Source organism: Canis aureus, chromosome 27, assembly GCF_053574225.1.
Source record: "Canis aureus isolate CA01 chromosome 27, VMU_Caureus_v.1.0, whole genome shotgun sequence".
NCBI lineage: Eukaryota > Metazoa > Chordata > Mammalia > Carnivora > Canidae > Canis > Canis aureus.
The window spans coordinates 17,362,387-17,383,953 of record NC_135637.1 but is presented as its reverse complement, the minus strand read 5'-3'; the positions used below and the strand labels follow the sequence as shown (position 1 = coordinate 17,383,953).

The 21,567-nt window shown below is 45.2% G+C and overlaps 1 protein-coding gene across 2 annotated transcripts in view; it reads left to right on the top strand.

Moving 5' to 3' along the window:
- The window catches only part of NOS1 (nitric oxide synthase 1), a 113,267-nt gene that overhangs the window by 65,384 nt on the left and 26,316 nt on the right, over positions 1-21,567 (top strand). The window contains exons 10-19 of one of the 2 annotated variants that reach the window (XM_077875806.1): positions 103-277; positions 3,655-3,756; positions 5,211-5,405; positions 5,832-5,917; positions 8,479-8,623; positions 9,905-10,009; positions 10,571-10,629; positions 11,581-11,682; positions 13,791-13,907; positions 18,495-18,669. In XM_077875806.1, the coding sequence (XP_077731932.1) occupies positions 103-277; positions 3,655-3,756; positions 5,211-5,405; positions 5,832-5,917; positions 8,479-8,623; positions 9,905-10,009; positions 10,571-10,629; positions 11,581-11,682; positions 13,791-13,907; positions 18,495-18,669 (1,261 nt within the window). The remainder of the gene's footprint in view (positions 1-102; positions 278-3,654; positions 3,757-5,210; positions 5,406-5,831; positions 5,918-8,478; positions 8,624-9,904; positions 10,010-10,570; positions 10,630-11,580; positions 11,683-13,790; positions 13,908-18,494; positions 18,670-21,567) is intronic. The other variant, XM_077875808.1, reaches the window with a different exon arrangement.

The following is a 21,567-nucleotide window of genomic DNA, read 5'->3' as shown; positions in this document are numbered from 1 at the left end:
GTTGCTGGCATTTCCACATCCCCAGACTCAGGCTGCTCCGCCCACATGTCTGCCTGAGAGGCTCCTGCCCCGTGGTGAGCTGGGCTGTGTCACTCTCCGCAGGTTTGAGTGGTTCAAGGATCTGGGCCTGAAGTGGTACGGCCTCCCCGCTGTGTCCAACATGCTGCTGGAGATCGGCGGCCTGGAGTTCAGCGCCTGTCCCTTCAGCGGCTGGTACATGGGCACAGAGATTGGCGTCCGCGACTACTGTGACAACTCTCGATACAACATCCTGGAGGTGAGGTCCCTCCCTGACCATCACGATGGGCCAGCAGGAGGCAGAGGGGGTGGGGCCAACGGTCCTTCCCCCACAGCCGAGCTTTGGGTCATGGAAACTGGAAGAGGTTAGAACAGAACCTGCACCCTAGGTGGGGCCCCTGGCAAATCCCAGGGCTTCCACAGCAGGAACAGTGCATGTACTCTGGGCTAGGCACTGTTCCAAGCACTTTGTGTCTATTATGTGCTCATTTCATCCCCAGCACAACTTCCAGGTATGCTAATCCCCATTTCACAGATGTGGAAGCTGAGGCCTTTCAAAGGTTAAAGCGACAAGCTCAAGGTCACCCAGCTAGTGAGTGGCAGAGATGGGATGTGAACTCAGTCTGGCTTAATGGTCCAAGGTCCTAACCACCCAGCTACACTTGGCCTCCTATTAGGCCAGTTCGAAAATGATCCATAAAGGAGCACCTGGGTGGCTCAGTCAGTTAAGTATCTGCCTTCCGCTAGGGTCATGATCCCAGGACCTGGGATCCCAGAGTCCTTCATCCAGCTCCCTGCTCAGTGGGGAATCTGCTTCTCCCTCTCCCTCTGGCACACCCTCTGCTCGTGCTCTCTCTCTCTTTCTCAAATAAATAAATAAAACCTTAAAGAAAAAGAAAAGAAAATGACCCATGAACTCAAGACATTTCTTGCCTTTTTTCTGAAAAACAAAGGAGGAGGGTTGGCAGCAGTTGGCCAGCATATACATTTCTCTGCAGCGGGTCTGATTCCCTCCTTGACTGAGTCATCCTCCTCTACTAAACGCTGCTAGGGTGGAGTCTGGAGCTCAGACCTGGCAGATACATCAGGATAGCTGTGGTCTTGCCAGCGACTGTTATTCCTAACAACTGTCTGCTGTGGTGGGCTGTGTTTCAAAAGGAGGTGCTAAGAAACAGAGCAGTGGTGAGCTGGGCTGATGTCACACAGTAAATAAGGCAAGATTAGAACTGAGAGTTGAGCATTAGGTTTATGTTGTTAAAATCCATGGGTGTTCACATGGATGGGCCTTGAGACATTACGCTAAGTGAGATAAGTCGGAGAGAGAAAAAACAAATGATATGATATCACAGGTATATGGAATCTAAAAAAGCCAAACTCATAAAAAAAAAAAGAGAGGAAAATGCTGATTACCAGGGGCTGGTGGGTGGGGGAGTTAGGGAGATGTTTCAGGGTATAGACTTGCAGCAAAAAGATAAATAAGTTCTGGAAATCCAATGCATGGAAGAGTAATTATAGTCAACAATACTGAATTATAAACTTCAAAGTTGCTAAGAGACTAGATCTTAATTGTTCCACCACAGAAAAAGAAATAATAATTATGTGGCATGATACAGAGGTGTTAATTAACAGTGGTAATCATATTGCAATATATAAATGTGTCAAACAACATGTTAGATTTCTATACCTTAAACTCACACGATGTTATGCCAAGTAGGTCTCAAAGTTTTGGAAACAGAAGCCAGGGGTCCTCAGCCTTGCCACACGCTGGAATTACCTTGGGAACTTTTTTTTTTTTTTTTTTATGATAGTCATACAGAGAGAGAGAGAGAGAGAGAGAGAAGCAGAGACACAGGCAGAGGGAGAAGCAGGCTCCATGCACCAGGAGCCCGATGTGGGATTCGATCCCGGGTCTCCAGGATCGCGCCCTGGGCCAAAGGCAGGCGCTAAACTGCTGCGCCACCCAGGGATCCCCCTTGGGAACTTTATTATGCCCAAGTCCCACTCACCAGGATTTGGTTATAATTGCTCAGGGATAGAGCCTAGATACCAGCATTTTTCAAAGCTCCCCAAAAGAGTCTACCAGGCAGCCACTGATCTGTACGAACTTCCGGCAGGAAAGGAAAAGATGTTTCGGGCAATTTCTATAGATGTGGCTCAAGTCACATTTGGGGATTTTTTTTTTTAATAATACAGTCTTTTTTTTTTTTTTCCTGCAAGTGCTTTCCATTCTTTTAACCAAAGTAGTGGTGTAGAAATAACAGTAGCAGCATAATGGCTAGACACACTTTCCTCTCTCATAAAATAACTCAAGTTTTATATGTATTCATGTAAAGCAGCAAATTTCTTTCTGTGTGTCACCGCCAACGGACCACAGCAGAACCTCACACCTCAGCCTCAAAGAATGAATTAATATGAGATCTGCTTTCATGATCTTTGCTTACATTTCGATTGCAGGGAGTCATTCCCGAGTAACTTAAATGAGACTCGCTCCCACGCCTGCCCTCCCAGTCTGACTGCTGTTATGTACAAATGTTGACAGCTGGGCTGGGAAGCAGTTTACCCAAACCTGAGAGATTGTCGCCTCATAGCCCCATAATGAGACCTGGGCTCCCACAAGTGACTAGAATTGACAGAGGAAAGAAAAGCAAGGCTCTAATTAATGAATTTGCTATTGGGTCTTCCCGACTCCTGACATCAGCCCCTGGTTCAGCTTGAGCTGTAACATGTCAGGAGTTGGGTTTTTTCCAGTAGTTTTGCCAATGGAGTTGGCTGGCTAGGGAGCAGCAGATCTTGAACATTATGCATCTGCCTGGGCTCTAGCTCCGAGGCCAAATGGCTCTACGGACCTTGCTGAGCCTAGTTTCCTTATCTCTCAAATAGGAGTCAGGCAGGTGTCCCCCCTGAGCTCAAAGCATCCATGATCTGAATCCCAAGTATGGCTACTCCAAGCATGGAGCAGAATCAGTGGAGAGCTTTCCCTTCCAAAAAGCAGATCATGTCACTCCCAGACCCACACTTCTGCTTAAAACCCTCTAAAGACCCTCTCCATGATATTTGGAATGAAATTTCCACTCCTTAGGCTCATCCCAGGTCCTGCATGATCCAATCCTGCCTCTCTCCCACCAACTCCCCTGGCTCACTACCCATGCCCCTCAAATACACTGACCTTCTTTCTGTATCTCAGATGGTGCAAGCCTCACCCCACCTCAAGGCTTTTGCACCTGCTGTTCTCTCTGCCTAGAACCTTCCCTCAGTAGACCTCCAGATATCTTGCTTCTTCCCATCATTTTGGTCTTACCTGCTGTGCCACTTCCACGGTCGGCCTTCCCTGACTATCCCGGCCCAACCCAGCCCCCATATCCCTCTTCATCTCATTTCCTTGTCTTATTTTCTCCCTGGGAATTAGCACTCATCATAATATTAACTGTCTCTCTCCCCCACTAGAAGGTAAGCTCAAAAACAAAGGGGCCATCCAAGTCTTTCTAGTTTCCTGCTACCAGTAGGTACTCAACAGAAAAATCTTTTGGGTGAATTCATCTATCTGGCTATGAATTGACTATTCATTGGTGACACTAGCTAGCCCTGTCTCTCCAAAGGTGGCCCAGCCTGTGAGTCTGTGTTTTGTTCTTTTTTCAGGAAGTGGCCAAGAAGATGAACTTGGACATGAGGAAGACATCCTCCCTGTGGAAGGACCAGGCACTGGTGGAAATTAACATTGCTGTCCTCTATAGCTTCCAGGTAGCATAGGGCACACATCCTGGCTGTCCAGTCTCCAGGGGAAACTAAAACTTTCCAGAGGCTTGAAGCAGAATGTCAAGACACCTGGCTGCCAGGGGTGTATCTGTCCGTCAGCAAGGTCTACTTCCCAAAATACATGCCTTAGTCTCCATTTTGGATCTTGGGTGGAGACCATTTGAAGAAGAGATGAATAGATAGGGATGAGGGGCAGTGTGATTTATTGTTTAAGATTTATTAGAATTGAATGGCAGGCATCCTCTGTGTCTTGTCACCTCTTCAGGTTTCAGACTATCACAAAACAGACACAAATACCCCTCTTCATTATCAGAAGCATATAGGCCCCTCAATGCGTGAGGTCAATGAGTGGTATTACGTAGAATGGCTGTAGAATTTATTATCTAAACCACAGTACTTTTGAGTGCAAAAGGACGATGCTGCTAATAATTATGCCAGGGTGACAGCCATAAGCTGGCATTATCCTGGGCAGAAGTCTATAGAAGACTATAGAATAGAGATCACTCTCTGTAATAGAAACCAACTCTGTATCCTCTGGGGGCTGAGAGTCTGGGAAGCTAGGCCCTCTTAGACATACATGGAAGGCACAGACAGTAGAATGAAAGCATCAGGTCATGGATGGACATGAACATGAACTGTGGGTGTAGGGAGAATGGACACACTGGGGAGTATCCCAGGGAAGATACAGGTCGAGATGGGGTGATAGGGAAGGAAGCCCCCTCTTCTCCCTCAACCGTGGAGGAGTGAGGTTTTCAGGAGTCGTTGAGAAGGATACAGTGTAGTTCAGTGGACTGGGAGGACCAGTGAGCCAGAGATGGGAGAGATGGGAGCGGGTGAGTGATTGAGGAAAGAAAATGCAGAAAGGGGTAAGGTTTTGTGGGCAAAGAGGGAAAGCACTGTCTAGACAAGGTGTGAATCCAGGGCAGCCGACCAGAATGGGCCCCAGGGGCTGGTTACCCAGATATGCAGTCCCGCACCTTTACTGTGATTTCTGGGTTTTAATTTTAATCAACTCATCCTCAGTACTTTTTTTTATTTTAAGAGGCTTTTGTATAAGCACCATAAATGGAGAGTCAGTATCAGTTGCCATAAATAGAAGGTGATTATAATATTAATTAATAAGCAAATAAACACAAGGAAAACAATGCAAAGTTGTTAAATTCTAGCTCAGCCCTGTCTGAGGTTCCTCTCTCATGAAAAAGCCAGTGGGGTGGCGGGGGGGAGAGGAAACTTGGCAAGAGAGGCATTAGAGATGTGTTAGTACCAAAAGGAGACTCTCCTGTGGGTATAATTGAGAGAGAAATGTGGAGAGCCACTTCACATTGCCTAACATCACCTCCAGGACAATATTCTGGGAAACGCTGCTCTATGGGGAAGGGCATCCCAAAATACCCCAGCTGCCCTTTCTTCCTGACTCCTTGTCCCCTTTCTTTCTGCAGAGTGACAAAGTTACCATCGTTGACCACCACTCTGCCACCGAGTCCTTCATTAAGCACATGGAGAATGAATACCGCTGCCGAGGGGGCTGCCCTGCTGACTGGGTGTGGATTGTGCCCCCCATGTCTGGCAGCATCACCCCTGTCTTCCACCAGGAGATGCTCAACTACCGGCTTACCCCCTCCTTCGAATACCAGGTCCTGCCCCTCCCTGCCTCTTTTGTGCTAAGTTTTCAATATTTGGTATGCCTGTTTTGCTTCAAGCATGTCTGAATTCAGATTTGCTCTTTGGACATCTAAGTGCTCCACAGCCAACGTGGCTGATGGCTACCGTATTGTACAGTGTAGCTCTAGCTAAAAGACTAGTGGAGGCAAAGTGAATAGTCAGGGGTCCCCAGGGGAGTGTTTGAGTGGGACCAAGGGCTGAGTGGAAAGGTCTAGCAGGACAATGCAGGGAGACTGGACCAGCTACTCTGCACAAGGACCCCATGCTCATCACCAGCAGTCCCTTCAAGAGCTGAGGGTTGGACATAGCTGGGAGCCACGAGCACCCAGAAAGTCTTGAGCATCCCCCAGGAGGAGCTGGATTCCCTCACTGTGGTGACCATGGTCCTCTCTTCCCAGCCGGAGCCTTGGAACACCCATGTCTGGAAAGGTACCAATGGGACCCCCACAAAGCGGCGAGCCATCGGTTTCAAGAAGCTGGCAGAGTAAGTCTCCTGAAGTGGGTGGGAGATAGGAATGCCTCCAAAATCAGTGAGCCCCAGTAAAGGAGGCTGCGCTGATGCTTGGCCCTCTGACCCCTTTTGTGATGTGATTTCTCCATCTTCTCTGAACCCCTCATGCCTTCTTTGCCTCAGGATCTGAGATGCAGATGTTGCTTCAACTTTTTTCCTTCCCAGTCTCACATTCCTCACCTCCCATGTCCTAAATTCTTGTCTTGGAGGCAATAGCATGTTGATAAACCAGCTCTCCTAAAAATAATAACTGCACTAGTAATTATAATAAGGATGATAGATTTATAACATTTGCCAATTTCCATGGTATAAATACTCCCCCTCTGGCCAATTTCAAGCTACTAACATGAAGTCACTGCACCCAGAGGTGGGAGGAGCTGGAACAAGCCAACTCGCGAGGGCTCTCACCAAAGGCTGAGCTCTAAACACCACTCATTCATTCTTTCCTTCCTTCCTTCATTTGTCCAATAAATGAATACTGAGGGCCTACTCTGTGCCAGGCACTGTGCTAGGCTCCAGCCATGCCTGATGAGCCAGATAAATGTTGTTCCTGTCAAAGCTCACAGCCATTCGTTTCCCAAGAATCACACCAATACAGGAAACATTACAGGTGCCATTGAGGAATGATTCATGGTGCCATAAATAGAGTTAGCCGAGATTGGAAGGTCAGAGAGAGCTTCCTTCAGAAAATGACAATTGGGCTGAAGAATGAGATGAATAGACTTAACCGAGCAAAGGAGGGCAGGAAGGAGATGATGGGCCAGGCCACAGAAGAGTAATGATCCTAAAGAATGTGTGGCCAACCATGGGACCCACTGACAAGTTAGGTGGGGCTGACAGAGATGATCTAATGGGGATAGCAGCCTTCTCCTAAAGAGACCCACTCAGCAGAGACCCCTGTTTGGAGTTAACCTTTTGGCAGAGGAGCTGGATACACAGTGAGCAACTCTTCCATCAGCACCCTCAGGTCCAGAATTCTCTGGGTACAATCCCATGATGTGCAACAGATGCCATCCATGCCATGAACCCCAGAAGAAAGGCACTGGTGGGTCCTGCAGGGACTACAGACCTAGGTCCTGGCTCCAGTCACATGGCCCATGGCACCTCTGTCCCTCTATCTCCCACGCTTGTCTCTCTTTCCACCTAACCCCATCTTGCAGCCAAACACATCAGTGGCCATCCTTTCCCTAACAAGAGAATCATGGTTATTCTCAGGGAGGGCAGGCTTTGGCTTTAGTTCAGTAGAGCTGTTTTTGGGAGAAGAGGGAGTAAGAAATCTAAAACATTAATTGCACTATTAAGTGTGGGGTAGAAACAATGGTGGTTAATTATAGATGCTTTTTTATGCTCCAATCATGCAAAGGGAATCCTCCAGACACCTTTTATTCTTTTCTGTTTCTCCCTCTTAGCTCGGAGTGCTCCTGCAGTGTGGGTGGTTTCCCTTATTCTAAAAAAATGAATTTCCCACCAGTAATCCCCAGGTGGGGCTAATTAGCAATTTGTCTACTCTAAGGTTCCTTGTTGGAGCAGGGGTGCCAGCTCAGAAGGTGAGCCCAGGCATTCCTGAGCCTCTGCCTATCTGCCACCCCCACGCCCTCACTGGCAGGAGGGAAGGAACACTGGTTCTGAATCCTCCATTTAGCTAGAAAGAGCCTAGACTTAATAGTTAGACTCCCCAGGGATTCGGTGGTAGCAGTGTCTTTAAAATTCATTCCTTCCCTCTTTTGTTAGATATTTATTTAGTGCCTATTAGATATCAGGCTCTGTTGTGCAAGATCCTGTATATGAAGCCTGACTAAACTGGAGCAAGTCCTCCTTTTTGGATAAATAAGCCTCTAAAATCCCTTCTAATTCAATACCTGGTGATATATTATTTCTATCACACACACACATACACACATGCACATACAGACACACACTAGAATTAAGCTCCATGTCTATGTTCTTCAGCTCCTATAACTATGCCTGACGCATGATTTAGCACTCAACAAATGTTTGATGAATGAACAAATGAACGAATGAATGAATGAACTATCATCTTTGGGGGCCATGCTTGGCAAACCCAGGTTCTCAGACTAGGATTGGTCAGGCAAGCAACAAACTAACAAAACTAACAACCATGCTAGCTCATGACTAGTTGCTCTTTTTTTTTTTTTAAGATTTTATTTATTTATTCATGAGAGAGAGAGAGAGAGAGGCAGAGACACAGGCAGAGGGAAAAACAGGCTCCATGCAGCAAGCCTGTTGTGGGACTCCATCCTGGGTCTCCAGGATCACACCCTGGGCCGAAGGCAGCACTAAACCACTAAGCGACCTGGGCTGCCCTAACTAGTTTCTCTTGAGAGATTTAATAAAAGGGTTGATATGGTGCTAAACTTAGGCTTCTAGTGTCCCTGAAACCATCAGAGATCAAGAGAAGAGTAAGTTCTCTCCCGTTACATTCCAAGGATCATGATCCTTGCCACAAAGCCCCAGCCTAGCATCTTCCCTCTTTTCTACATTTCCCATTTTCTTCTCCATCCTCTTCTCCCCAGAGCCGTCAAGTTCTCGGCCAAGCTCATGGGGCAGGCAATGGCCAAGAGGGTCAAGGCGACCATCCTTTATGCCACTGAGACGGGCAAGTCACAGGCCTATGCTAAAACCTTGTGTGAGATCTTCAAACATGCTTTTGATGCCAAGGTGGGTAGTGGGCAGTGTCAGTTCCCTGGTTCCATGTGGTAAATACATAGTTGGGAAGGGGAGTGAAGGAAGTTAACAGAGAAAAAGAACCTTTGAGAATGGATGCACAAGCACATCGCAAGGTGCCCATCAGCATGTACAAGCATATTCGTATAAATTTCAGGGGACTTTGATGCCCCTCTTCCCGTGACCTTCCAGGAGTCCAGGAATCACAAAATTAAACCCCATCTCAAAGCAAAATCTTAGAGGGTTGATGAGAAAATATTCTGGGGTCAGTTTGGGAAGCTCTGCATTAAACCCATTTCAATGATATCACAGAGCCTTCAATTTGCAAGTCTGCACAGTTGACCCTTGTGCAACATGGGGGCCAGGGGTGCTGAACATCTGCATGTATCTCTTGACTCCCAAAAACTGAACTACAGATAGCCTATTGTTGACCAGCCTTACATGAACAGTTGATTGACACGTATTTTGTATGTTGTATGTATTATATACTGTATTCTTGTAGTAAAGTAAGCTACAGAAAGGAAAATGTTATTAACAAAACCAGAAGGAAGAGAAACTGCATTGACAATACTGTATTGTCCTTATTGGAAAAGAACCACATATAAGTGGACCCACGCAGTTCGAACCCATGTTGTTCAAGGTCAATTGTATTCTAATTTCCAAATGAGAAGGGGATAGAATATAAACGTATTTGTTCATGGCTCACTTATTTTCAAGGAGCCTCTCAGGAGACTGGGCTTCCCTAGAACCTACTTGGAGAAATGTTGCTCAAGAGATGCTAAGATATAGGGCAATATCTTCCCTACGGCAGGGATCTCAGAATTATTTCACCCAGGTCCCATGCTGCTGGAGGGAGGATTAGCAAGGAAGCTGAGCAGACTTGGGCAGATCCAGCTGGGCCATTCTCAGCCTATATGTGGTCAAGAAGATTCCACAACCAGTTGATTATAAGCCCAAGGATCTCCATCAAGATCTGTCTCTATTAGCAGCTAACCCCTTCCACCACTGCCCCAGGTTCTTTATGGTCCTTCAGGCCATTGTGACCACAGAAAGGTCCCACACTGCCAAAAATTTTAGGTCTACCAACTTGAGCCCATTGAAATAGTGACACTCAGAACTTTTAGTTCTCCTTCCAAAGGCAACAGCTCAAGATGACTTCTCTTGTTCCCTTGTCTCTCTTCTCCTTCCCCCATCACTTTTTGTTCTCTCTTATCTCTTCTCTTGCCACCTTCTCCTTTCCTCTCCCCCACCATTCCTTCACCCTTGCCCTCCTAGGTGATGTCCATGGAAGAATATGACATTGTACACCTGGAGCATGAAACTCTGGTCCTGGTGGTTACCAGCACTTTTGGCAATGGAGACCCACCTGAGAATGGGGAGGTAAGATGAGCTTTCACCTATTCTAGCATGTTCTCCATTGGGGAGGTGGGGGGGAGCAGTTATACCTGCCCGTCAGTAGCAAATCCTCCCAGAGCCTCAAAAGCCTGTGACTTTGATTTGGATCCAAGTTCCACAGAGATTGGACACTTCCCAGACCTCAATCTCTCAGTGTCCACTGACTAGCCAATTCCAGGTGAAAATGCTGTTGCCTGAGTGAGCTGTTGCTTTGGATTGGATGCTCCAATCAGGACCTTGGCATCCCCTGCTCTAGCTGAGAGAAGTGGGGACAATCTCTTTACAAAGAGAAAGCCACAATGGGGGTTTGTGAGCTGGGGGTAAAAGGTTCACACCTGTAGCCCCTTCATCAGCTGGCCCTTCCAAATGCACCTGCAGCTGGAGTACAGCTGCCCAGCCTGAACCCCAGACCATCTCTAGTATCCTGGCCCCTGGAGCCATTAGGCTCCTCTTGTGCCAGCCAGGACCCCAGACTCTCAATGCCCAACCCTATTCCGCGTTTCGAAATCCGTGCTTCACGTTTCAATCCTCTATTTTGGCTTCCAGAAATTCGGCTGTGCTTTGATGGAAATGAGGCATCCCAACTCTGTGCATGAGGAAAGGAAGTAAGTGAATGACCCTCCAGGGTCACATTACACACTCTGGAAGCAGCTGAAGATTATCTTTTGGCATCTGGGTTTCACATTTGAGTGCTGGCGGGTTTTTGTGACCTGAAGTCCATTTGTGAGCAGTTTTAGCTGGTGGGTGTCTGGGATCCACTGGGGCTGATATTTTGACTTCTCAGGTGACTGCACTGCCCCAAGTCCCAGTTTCTTTTTCCATCAAATAGGGCTTGTTATACCTGCCTTAACTTCTTAACTTGTAAGAATCAAAGGAGAAAATAGATGTAAGCATCTTGTGAAAGCTTAGGAGCCCCGTGTAAACACCAGTTCTTACTATTTTTCCTCTTTGGAAACCTAGCTTCAAAATTAATGAAAATGAGCTTCTTTCCCCACAACTGTTCCATCAGATGCTCTCGGTGGAGTTGCCGGCTAATGTAGAGGTTGAGTTCAGAAGATAAGATACCTCATAAGGCAAAAAAAAAAAAAAAAAAAAAAAAAAAATGCCTGTAGCCAAAAGATGTTCATAGTGAAATTGCATTCCAATGTGGTGTTGGGTTTGAAAGATATTTTGTAAGGTGACAAACACCTGTAATCCTGAGTACCCTTGCAAAGCCCAAAGTCCTGCATAAAGTAGAGAACATATGGCGTGTGCAAGCTGAGCTATCTTTCGGTGAGACCAACACAGTGTCCCCTCCAGCATGGAGCAGAGCAAATGCCATAGCTGACTGCTACTTAGAGGCCATAGTCTGCAGAAAACCTCTCCTGGTTTTCTCATAGCCAAGCACCTGTTGGCGAGTTCACATACATTCCACATCCAAGGGATAGCTGTGTCCCTCCTGCTCAGCCACCTTTGTCCCCACTCTCCCTGTCCCTCTCCTTCCTAGGTGATCACCACAGGCTCCCCCTCACCCCTCCTTCAGGGAGAGAGAGGGCACCATCCTTTCTCCCCTCTAGGTACCCGGAACCCTTGCGTTTCTTTCCCCGTAAAGGGCCTCCCCTCCCCCAAGGTGACACAGAAGTCCATGGTCTGGCTGCAGTTCGTGACAGCCAGCAGAGGTAGAGTGTGTGTGCGTGTGTGCATGTGCGTGTGTGCGTATGTGCATGTGCATGTGTGTGTGTGCCCATCTGTGTGTGCACACGTTGGTGCACATGTATGCACCATGTTCGTGTATGCGTGTGGGCATGTGTGTGCACATGTGCATGCATGCCCAGTGCCAAAGCATCCAAGGACACATGTGGGTCTCAAGGAGACCTGAGTTCTAACCCAGGCTGTGCCACTCACTCACTAAGTAACCTTGAGCAAGGCATTTGACCTCTCTGGGTCTCAGTCTTTCTCATCTGCCAAATGGGGAGAAATCGTCTCCGCCCTAACTACCTCTGGGAGTTGTTGAGAGGATCAAAGGATAAAAACAAAGAGGAAAGCGTTTGGAAAAACCTCAAACCTCATACAAATACATGTGCTATTATTTTTAACCCACAAGCATCAACCATCCCTCCCACACTAACAACACAGCCACCCCCTGATATGTTGCATGACTTATTTGCAGAAATGACTCAATGTGAGACTATTTTAGGGCAGAAAATACACTTACATATATTTAGAACTTTCCTGACGCTGGAACAAAAACTTTGAAGAACGTCCAGCTTACAAGCCCTGCTGCCAGAATGCGCAATGTCTTTTTTTGTCTTTTGCACTCAGATTTGTCTGTTGAGACGTTTTGTTTTGGTTTGGGTGTTGGTCTTTTGTTTTGGGAGGAGTCGTTTTGTTGTGTTTTTTGGTCTTTTATTGTGTTTTTATGTTTTGTTTTTGCCTCGTCTAAGAACAAAACTTCCCACTTTGGGAGAACAGGGAAACTGGATTTTTTTTTTTTTTTTGAAGTCTCAAGTCTCCTGAGCCTCTCGTACTGAGGTTTGAGTCCCAGTGACATCTTCCTTCTGCTTCAAAATAGTTTAATAAGAAGTTGAATCTCTTTTCATGCCATGTCTCAGTGCTGAACATTTTCCACGTTTACTTGAAACGGGAAAAGTGACAGATCCTTGAAGTGTACAAGAACCGTAACTTACTAGAAAGGGAATGTTGAATGGGAGCTGTCCAGCATAATCCAATAAAACTTTCTAGGATGGTGTAAATGTTCTATATCTGTGCCATCCAATACGGCAGCCACGCCACATGTGGCTCCTGAGCACTTGCTAGTGAGGAACAGATTTTTAACTGTATTTATTTCAAATCAATTTGACTTTGTTTTTTTAAGGTTTTATTTATTTATTCATGAGAGACACACAGAGAGAGGCAGAAACATAGGCAGACCGAGCACAGGGAGTCCAATGCGGGACTCTATCAGGATCCCAGGATCCCACCCTGAGCCAAAGGCAGGTGCTTAACCACTGAACCACGGAGGCATCCCTAACTTTATGTTTAGATAGACACACATGGCTACCGGGGCACCTGGGTGACTCAGACGGTTAAGTGTCTGCCTTTGGCTCAGGTCATGATCCCAGGGTCCTGGGGTCGAGCCCCGCATCAGGCTTCCTGTTCAGCAGGTTTCTGCTTCTCCCTCTCCCTCTGTGATCTCTCTCGCTCTCTCACTGTCTTTCAAATAAATGGATAAAACCTTAAAAAAAAAAAAAAAGACGCACATAGCTACTACATAGTGGACAGCACAGGTTAGTTCCTGGCTACCCAAAGTGAGTTCTGGGGACCACCAGCATTGGCATCCCTTGAGTGCTCATTAGAAATGCAGAAACTCAGGTCCTACCTGGATCTGCTGAATCAGAACCTGCACTTTAACAGCATCCCAGGATGATTCTTGTGCTTGTTAAAATTTGGGAAGCAAGGAAGCTTGGTCTCATAGTTAGGGGATGGTCTATTCTATTTGTGACTTTTTGCCAATTAAATCATCTTGACCGTTTCGTTCTCAAGATTCCTGAGTCGAGTGTGGTCAGGAACCTTTTAAATACATGTAGTGTCATGTGCCGATGGCTTCCTATCGTCGTGATGGATGAGGGTAAGTTGATCCATTCTGGAAGCATCCATAGAAGCATTATGGTCTCAACATGTAAGAGAAGGTCCTAGAAACAGGGCTTGTCATGTGAAGGTCCATTGTGACATTGACCCCAAAGGGAGTTCCAAGCCAGAACTCACAGGCTGTCTTCTGTTTTGGCAGGAGCTACAAAGTCCGGTTCAATAGTGTTTCCTCATATTCTGATTCTCATAAGTCATCGGGTGATGGGCCAGACCTCAGAGACAACTTTGAGAGTGCTGGACCCCTGGCAAATGTGAGGTGAGCAGGGGCCGTGGGCATCAGGGAAGATATCTTGGGGAACTGGATTCAGTTGCAAAGTGGGCTCTTTGTTTGGGGGGAGGGTCTCCCTTCTACTCCCATCCATCTCTTGAATAACCAGCTGCACGCTGGTTGTCTGGGGACTGTACCCGCCCTGGTAAAGCATGCTACCTGGGCTCTCCTGTGACCTCTTCCTGTACATACTCTCAGAGCTCCATTGCCCAATCTCAACCCATCATCAGCACATCATTTGTGCTGAAGGATGTTCTTCCCTAGAAATTTCTCACTGAACTGCCCTTCCTAGTGATACATTTTACACCAAACTTTTGGGGACACCCTGCCATGCCTCAGTCACTCTCAACCCTGGATACACATCAAAATTGTTTGGAGATGTTTGTAGTATACCAATAACCAAGCCCTATTTCCAGAGATTCCTGTGTAACTGGTCTAGAATTGGGCCCAAGCTTTGCTTTTTAGTTTCTTTATTACCCCAAGTGCCTCTAATGTGCAGTCAGAGTCAAAAAATATTGGCCCAACCCCCTACTTATCAGAGTACAGTGGTCACTTACCAAGAGATCACTTTAGGTAGATGGACAGATATTTTGTATTTCAACAATTGTGAATTAAGTTCAATGAGCATTTAGGAAGAAAGGAAACTAGATGTCAGGTCCTTGGTTTTGCCAATGTCCATAAACACAGCTAATCTAAGCCAAGTATCGGGCCTGGCCACAAATCTTCCTGACCTTTGCCAACCGAACCTTCTCATACCTGCTCAGGGCAATGCTTGCTAGATGATACACATCACAGGGGTCCTGGGTATTGAGGTATTATGTCCAGCAGGGCACTTTTTTAATAGACTTTATTTTTTTAAAGCATTTTTAGGTTCCCTGCAAAACTGAGAGGAAGATATAGAGATTTCCCATATTACTCCCTTCCCAGCCCCCAACAAAAACAGCCTCCTCCAGCACCACCATCTCCACCCAGGATGGTACATTTGTACAGTTGATGGACCTACACTGACACATCATTATCACACAAACTACATAATTTATATTAGGGTTCATTCTTGGTGTAATTCATTCTGTGACGTTTGACATCAGGGCATTGTTTTAGCTTGACATTGAACATCAGTTTTGTACATTGACAGTCAGACCCATTTTTTCCTTATGAAATCTATCATGGCTTAGAGCAGGCATTGGCAGGCTGCAGCCTGCAGGTGCAACACAGCCTGACCACTGTGTGCTCTTACACAGCCCGTGAGCTGGGAATGGTTTTTACAATAGAGCATTTGTAATTCACCTGATGAAAGAAAACATTACTGCTGAACTCCAATTAAGCAAAACTCTACCCCCCCCCAAAAAAAGGGACTTCTATCTTCATAAGTAGGCACAGTACTAAAACATTATCCTCAATAACTATAATAATAATAATTTTTAAAAACTTTTTTTGTTAATAAAAATGCACAGGCATTTGTTTTCCATCTCTTATGTAAGTATCTACAGAATAGCTTCGATTTTGCTTCTTGTCCTAGAAACCTAAAAGTATTTACTCTCTGGCCCCATGTTTAAGAAGTTTACGTTATTCTGTATGTTAACAAATTGAACACCAATAAAAAATAAATTTATTAAAATAAATATAAATAAAATAATAAAAATAAATAAATTTTTTAAAAAAGAAAATATCTCAATGACTTTCAAGCATCATTTATTATTATTCGTGCAGCACAATTTCCTTTAATTGTTGATTACCAATGTATTTTCTGCATTAATAAAATGCAATTTTAATAAAAAACAAAAAAAGAAGAAGTTTGCCAGTTCCTGGTTTGGAGACTTAAAATGGGAAGTTTGCAATCATAAGGTAAAGATAGGGACACCTCGATGGCTCAGCAGTTGAGCATCTGCCTTTGGCACAGGGCATGATCACAGGCTGAGATCCCAGGACTCAGTCCCACATCAGGCTCCTTGCATGGAGCCTGCTTCTCCCTCTGCCTGTGTCTCTGCCTCTTTCTCTCTTTGTCTCTCATGAATAAATAAATAAAATATTTAAAAAATATTTAAAAATAAGGGAAAGTTGTTGGTGGAAATGGGAGTCTAGGAAATAACTGGACTTCAGGTCTTCAGGTGTACCAGGAAACATATTAATGAATGAATCACCTGAGCCATCTGGTAGTGAACACAACTGAGTTTGATAAGCTAATGAGTACAAATTTAAAGCAAGTTAAACAGCAGTAATAAGGAAATAATAGTATCGGTGGAAGTCATGAATGGCAGATGCCATGAACATAAGTATTGCATATTTGAGGAACAACATCATAACTACAGTCATGACTGGTGCTAGGAATTTTCAGTCTCTGTGAGGCTGAGGCTAAGGGGCATGGCTTGGGGCAGAAATGCTCCTTCCGGGTCCCTTCCAAACAGTCCACTCCTGGTTACTAGCTGTCCTACCTGTCACACTACCATCCTTGAAGGAGAATGTGAGGAATCCAGCTCTAGGAAGATGACAGGTGAAGGAGTGATGGGAGGAAAACACTGCCTAATCCCACGTACTTTCCTTGGAAAGGCTCTACAAGCTCAGGGAAAGAAGGGCAGGAAAAGAGAAGAGGCTCAGTGAGGGAGCATGCATGTAATTTTCAGAGGACTGGATATTAACCTATGCTAATTCTCACTGGATCTGGGAGACACCTGGACCCATCTCCAGCGCATTCTCCAACGACAGAGAGAATGGGAATCCCTTCCTAGCTTCCCCTCCTCCTTCCCTACATCCCCCATCTTAATCTTTGGCCAACTTGACCCCTTCATCCTAAACAAGAAGTTTCAAAGGCCGAGCCAGAGCCAGCCTGGAATAGCTGACACAGCTCCACTCCTGGGCTTGTCTGAGATGACAGTCTACGGCAGAAAACTCCAACCCAGGAAAGAAGTGGGGTGGGGTGTTCTTGTCCCACTTGTCAACCTGTCCCTCTGGTCCCCTTGAGGTCGAGACACGCAGCTAGGACCAAGCCCTGGAAGTGTGACATAAAGGGTCTGTAGGACAGTCAATTAGCAAGAGTGGCCATCTGAGACACAGCCCTTCTCTTCTCGTACTCCAGTCAAGGCAGCCCATCTTAACAGAGAGGAAACTCTCATTAACTTGACCCCCTGCTGATTCAAACAGCCACCTTTTCTTGGTGGCACCTAGGCAAAGAGTGTTTGTGAAGCAAATTAATTTCATAGACATCACAAGGGGTGGAGTCAGCATATTTATAAATCTTTCATCCCCTTTTAGAATAACCTGTTTGCACACCAATATTTGATGTGGGGTTTTTTTAAGATTTTTGCTTTAATCCCAGTTGGTTAACATACAGTGAACATTTGATGTGTTAATGACGAGTCCTTCTGATCCCCTCATTAATACAGGTCCCTGAAGACCTCTGTATTGTGATTTTTTGTTATCTTTGTACTTAAAACTCATCTGGTTGTGTCCCTTATAGAATTCAAGCCTTCCCCAAAAAGTAGACTAATTTCTCCAGCTTAAAAAGGGACACATGAAAAGCAGCCAACGGTTCTGGGTCATTGCTATCCCTATCTAACTCATCCTCCTTGGGACCATTGGGAATTCTCGCCCAAGGATGGTCACACCTAACAGAGACCAGAAGGAAAGGAGGACAGGCCCCAAGGGCTCCCAGATTTTATTTTATTTTTTTAAAGATTTTATTTATTCATGAGACAGAGAGAGAGGCAGAGACACAGGCAGAAGGAGAAGCAGAGTCCATGCAGGGAGCCCATGCGGGACTCGATCCTGGATCCTGGAATCACGCCCTGAGCCGAAGGCAGACGCTCAACCGTTGAGCCACCCAGGCATCCCAGGGCTCCCGGATTTTAAAACAGCCTTCCCTGGGTGGGCTTGGGGCTGTCTGACCACCATGGGCTAAACACCGTCCTCATAGAGATACCAGATGTCTTGGTCTGCTCTGGCCGCCATAACAAAATACCAGAGTGGGTGACTTCAACAACAGGTATTTATTTCCTTGCAGTTCTAGAGGCTATAAGTCCAAGATGAAGGTGCCAGTAGGATTGGTTCCTGGTGAAGCCCCTCTTCCTGGCTTATAGATGGCCACCTTCTTGCCCTGCCCTCACATGGCCTCTCCTCTCTGCAGGGTCAGAGTGAGAGAGTGCTATTGGTGTCTCTTCTAAGGACACCAGTCCTGGGGCGCCTAGCTGGCTCAGGCAGTTAAGCATCTGCTTTTAGCCCAGGTCATGATCCCAGGGTCCTGGGATCAAGTCTCATGTCAGGCTCCCCACTCAGCAGGGAGTCTGCTTCTCCCTCTCCCTCTGCTACTCCCCCTGCTCATGCTCTCTCTCTCTCTCTCTCATAAATAAATAAATAAATAATTTTTTTAAAAAGACACCAGTCCTATTAGACTAGGGCCCAACCTTAGGAATCATTTACCACCTTAAAGGCCCCATCTCGAAATATGGTCGCATTGGGAGTGAGGATTTCAACATATGAATTTGGCAGCATGGGAGGGGAAGGGCATAGAGTCCATAATACCAGACTCCCCCTCATGCTCCACAGTCCTCTAGCACAGACCTTTTGTTGTCTCCTTGACAGGTTCTCTGTGTTTGGCCTTGGCTCCCGGGCTTACCCTCACTTTTGCGCCTTTGGACATGCTGTGGACACCCTCCTGGAGGAGCTGGGAGGAGAGAGAATCCTGAAGATGAGGGAAGGGGATGAGCTCTGTGGACAGGAAGAGGCTTTCAGGACTTGGGCCAAGAAGGTCTTCAAGGTAACCACCTGCCCAGATCTCAGAGACCCAGGGGGAGAAGTCATGCTCCAAAGACAGAGTACCCATTCCATTAGAAATAGAAGAAACTTGAGAGAACCCCTGGTATTTCCCCCGTGTGTCCAGCCAGGATATACCTTTAAACAACTCAGATGAGTTTGGGTGGTCTTAAAACAAACATTCTCCATCCAGAATCTAACCTCCTGCATTATGCATAGGGACTTGGTCTATTAAAAAAAATTATAGTCTTGGGACTTCAGAGCTGGGAGGAATTAATTGATCCCTCACTCACATCAAGTTGGTTAGCCAAACCAAAGGGCCATGCCTCACCCTAGAACTCAGATCTCTGATTTGTCTACTTTGACAAGCTTCTCCCTCCTGTGCTAGATCTCTGTTAACCAATACAGGGGCCACTAGTCCCATGTGCTATTTAAATGTAAATGTAAATGAATGCACATTTAATAGGATGAATGGATAAGTGAATATGTTATGTCTAGACAATGGAATATTACTCAGCCATGAAAAGGATGAAACAATGACACCAGCTACACCATGAATCAGCCTCACAAACATGAAGAACGAAAGAAGCCCGGCACAAAAGGTCTATGTTTCCATCTATAGGAAATGTCCAGAATAGGCAAATCCATACAGAGATTAGATTCGTGGTTGCCAGGGGTCTGGAGAAGTGGAAAATGGGAATGATTGCTAATGGATACAGGGTTACTTCTGGGGGAATGAGAATGTTCCAGAACTGGATAGCAGTGGTGGTTGCACAACTTTGTAAATACACTAAAAACCATGGAACTATACATTTTCAAATGATGAATTATATATTACATGGAAAATTTCTAGGGCACCTGGCTATTTCAATAGGTTAAGCCTCTGCCTTCCCCTCAGGTCATGATCCCAGAGTCCCAAGATTGAGCCCCACATTGGGCTCCCTGCTCAGCTTCTCCCTCTGCCCCTCACCCCACCCATGCTCTCTCTCTCTCTCTCTCAAATTAATAAAAATCTTTTAAAAAATAAAAGAAAATTTTCTGTGCATACATACATAGAAATAAGTAATATTAATTATTATTAAGATTAATAATTATTATGATTAGTAGTTAATGACAATAATTTATATATATTTTTAAAGATTTTATTTATGTATTCATGAGAATACACAGAGAGGAGAGAGAGAGGCAGAGACACAGGCAGAGGGAGAAGCAGGCTCCATGCAGGGAGCCTGACGTGGGACTCAATCCTGGGTCTCCAGGATCACACCCTGGGCTGAAGGCGGCGCTAAACTGCTGAGCCACCCGGGCTGCCCAATATCAATAATTTATATTACATAAAATTACTAAATATGTATTTAATATGCCACAAATAATATTAAAAATTTTAATAATTATATTTTTAATTCTATTTAATACCCATATTAATTAGATCCTATTTAAAAATCCCATTCCTTGGCTGTGAATTTCATGTACTCAGTAGCCACAAGTAGCTAGTGGTCACCACAGAAAACAGCACAGAATATTCCTATCATAGAAAATACTAATAATGACTTTCTATCTGTATGTGGGATATGATTCGATTAGCCATCCTAGGAGAAGCAAAAAGCCATGAGTGCTGATCCCTTACCTTTCCCTGCTTCTTCCTCCATGCCAGAATGCGTTCTCTTCAGCAGCCATAGGAGAAAGAGCACTTTACAACCTCCTATCACTCAGTTGGCACTTTCCATCCCTCATGCAAATGCAGATAAGGAAAAAAAAGGGGAAACTGAGGCCCTTGAGCTATACAGATATCTGTGGGGGAAGGCTGTGTCCACAAACCTGTTTCTGCATTTCTTCCTAGACAAGGTAAAATTGAGATGACTTGGCTTTTGTTATCTTGAGATCACTGTGGTTCTTGACTTCCATCAGCCAATTTAATTGAGTACCCCAGAAACAGGGCCTGTTACAAGCCACCATGCCCTTCAGCTATCACCAGCCCCCATTCTCCTACCAAACTCCCAGTCTTGGCAACCACTAATCTACTTTCTGTCTCTGTAAATTCATCTATTCTGGATATTTTGTATGAATGAAATCATAGTATGTGGTCTTTTGAAACTGGCTCATTTCACTTAGCATCTTGTTTTCAAGGTCATCCACATTATAGTATATATCAGCACTTCATTGCTTTTTATGGCCAAATAATATTCCACTGTATGTATATATCATATTTTGTTTAACCATCCATCAGTTGATGGACATTTAGATTGTTTGAAAATCAACATAAGGCCAAAGAAATGGTTAAAGCTACCCTTAAAAACCTCTTGAATTGAGGCACCTAGGTGGGTCAGTCAGTTAAGCATCCCACCCTTGGTTTTGGTTCAGGTCATGATCTTAGGGTTGTAGGATCGAGCCCCACATCAGGCTCCGTGCTCAGCACAGAGTCTGCTTGAGATTCTCTCGCTCCTTCTCCCTCTGCCCCTCCCCCCTTGTTCGTGTGCTCATTCTCTCTCTTGCTCTCTCTCTCTCAAATAAATAAATAATTTTTAAAACTCTTGAATTATCCATGGCTTTTATCCCAAAACTTGAATTCCAAATAATAATTCTTTGGACTATTAAAGTCAGAGAACTTATGCACTTGCAAAAGAAAAACATAAGAAAATTTCATAGGTGTTCAAACATTCAGTATGTTCTGCTTTTAAGGTAATTGGGTTGTAGAAGGGGAGGTGGGTAGGAGGATAGGGTAACTAGGTGACTAAGGAGGGCACACAATGAGATGAGCACTGGGTGTTATACTATATGTTGGCAAATTGAATTTATTAAAAAAATTTTTATTTTTTTTAAATAAAAAAAGTTTTTAAGTAATTGAATCTTTAGAGGAAGATAAGTTCTAAGGTGTTTCTTTTCTCTTTTTTAAGATTTTAAT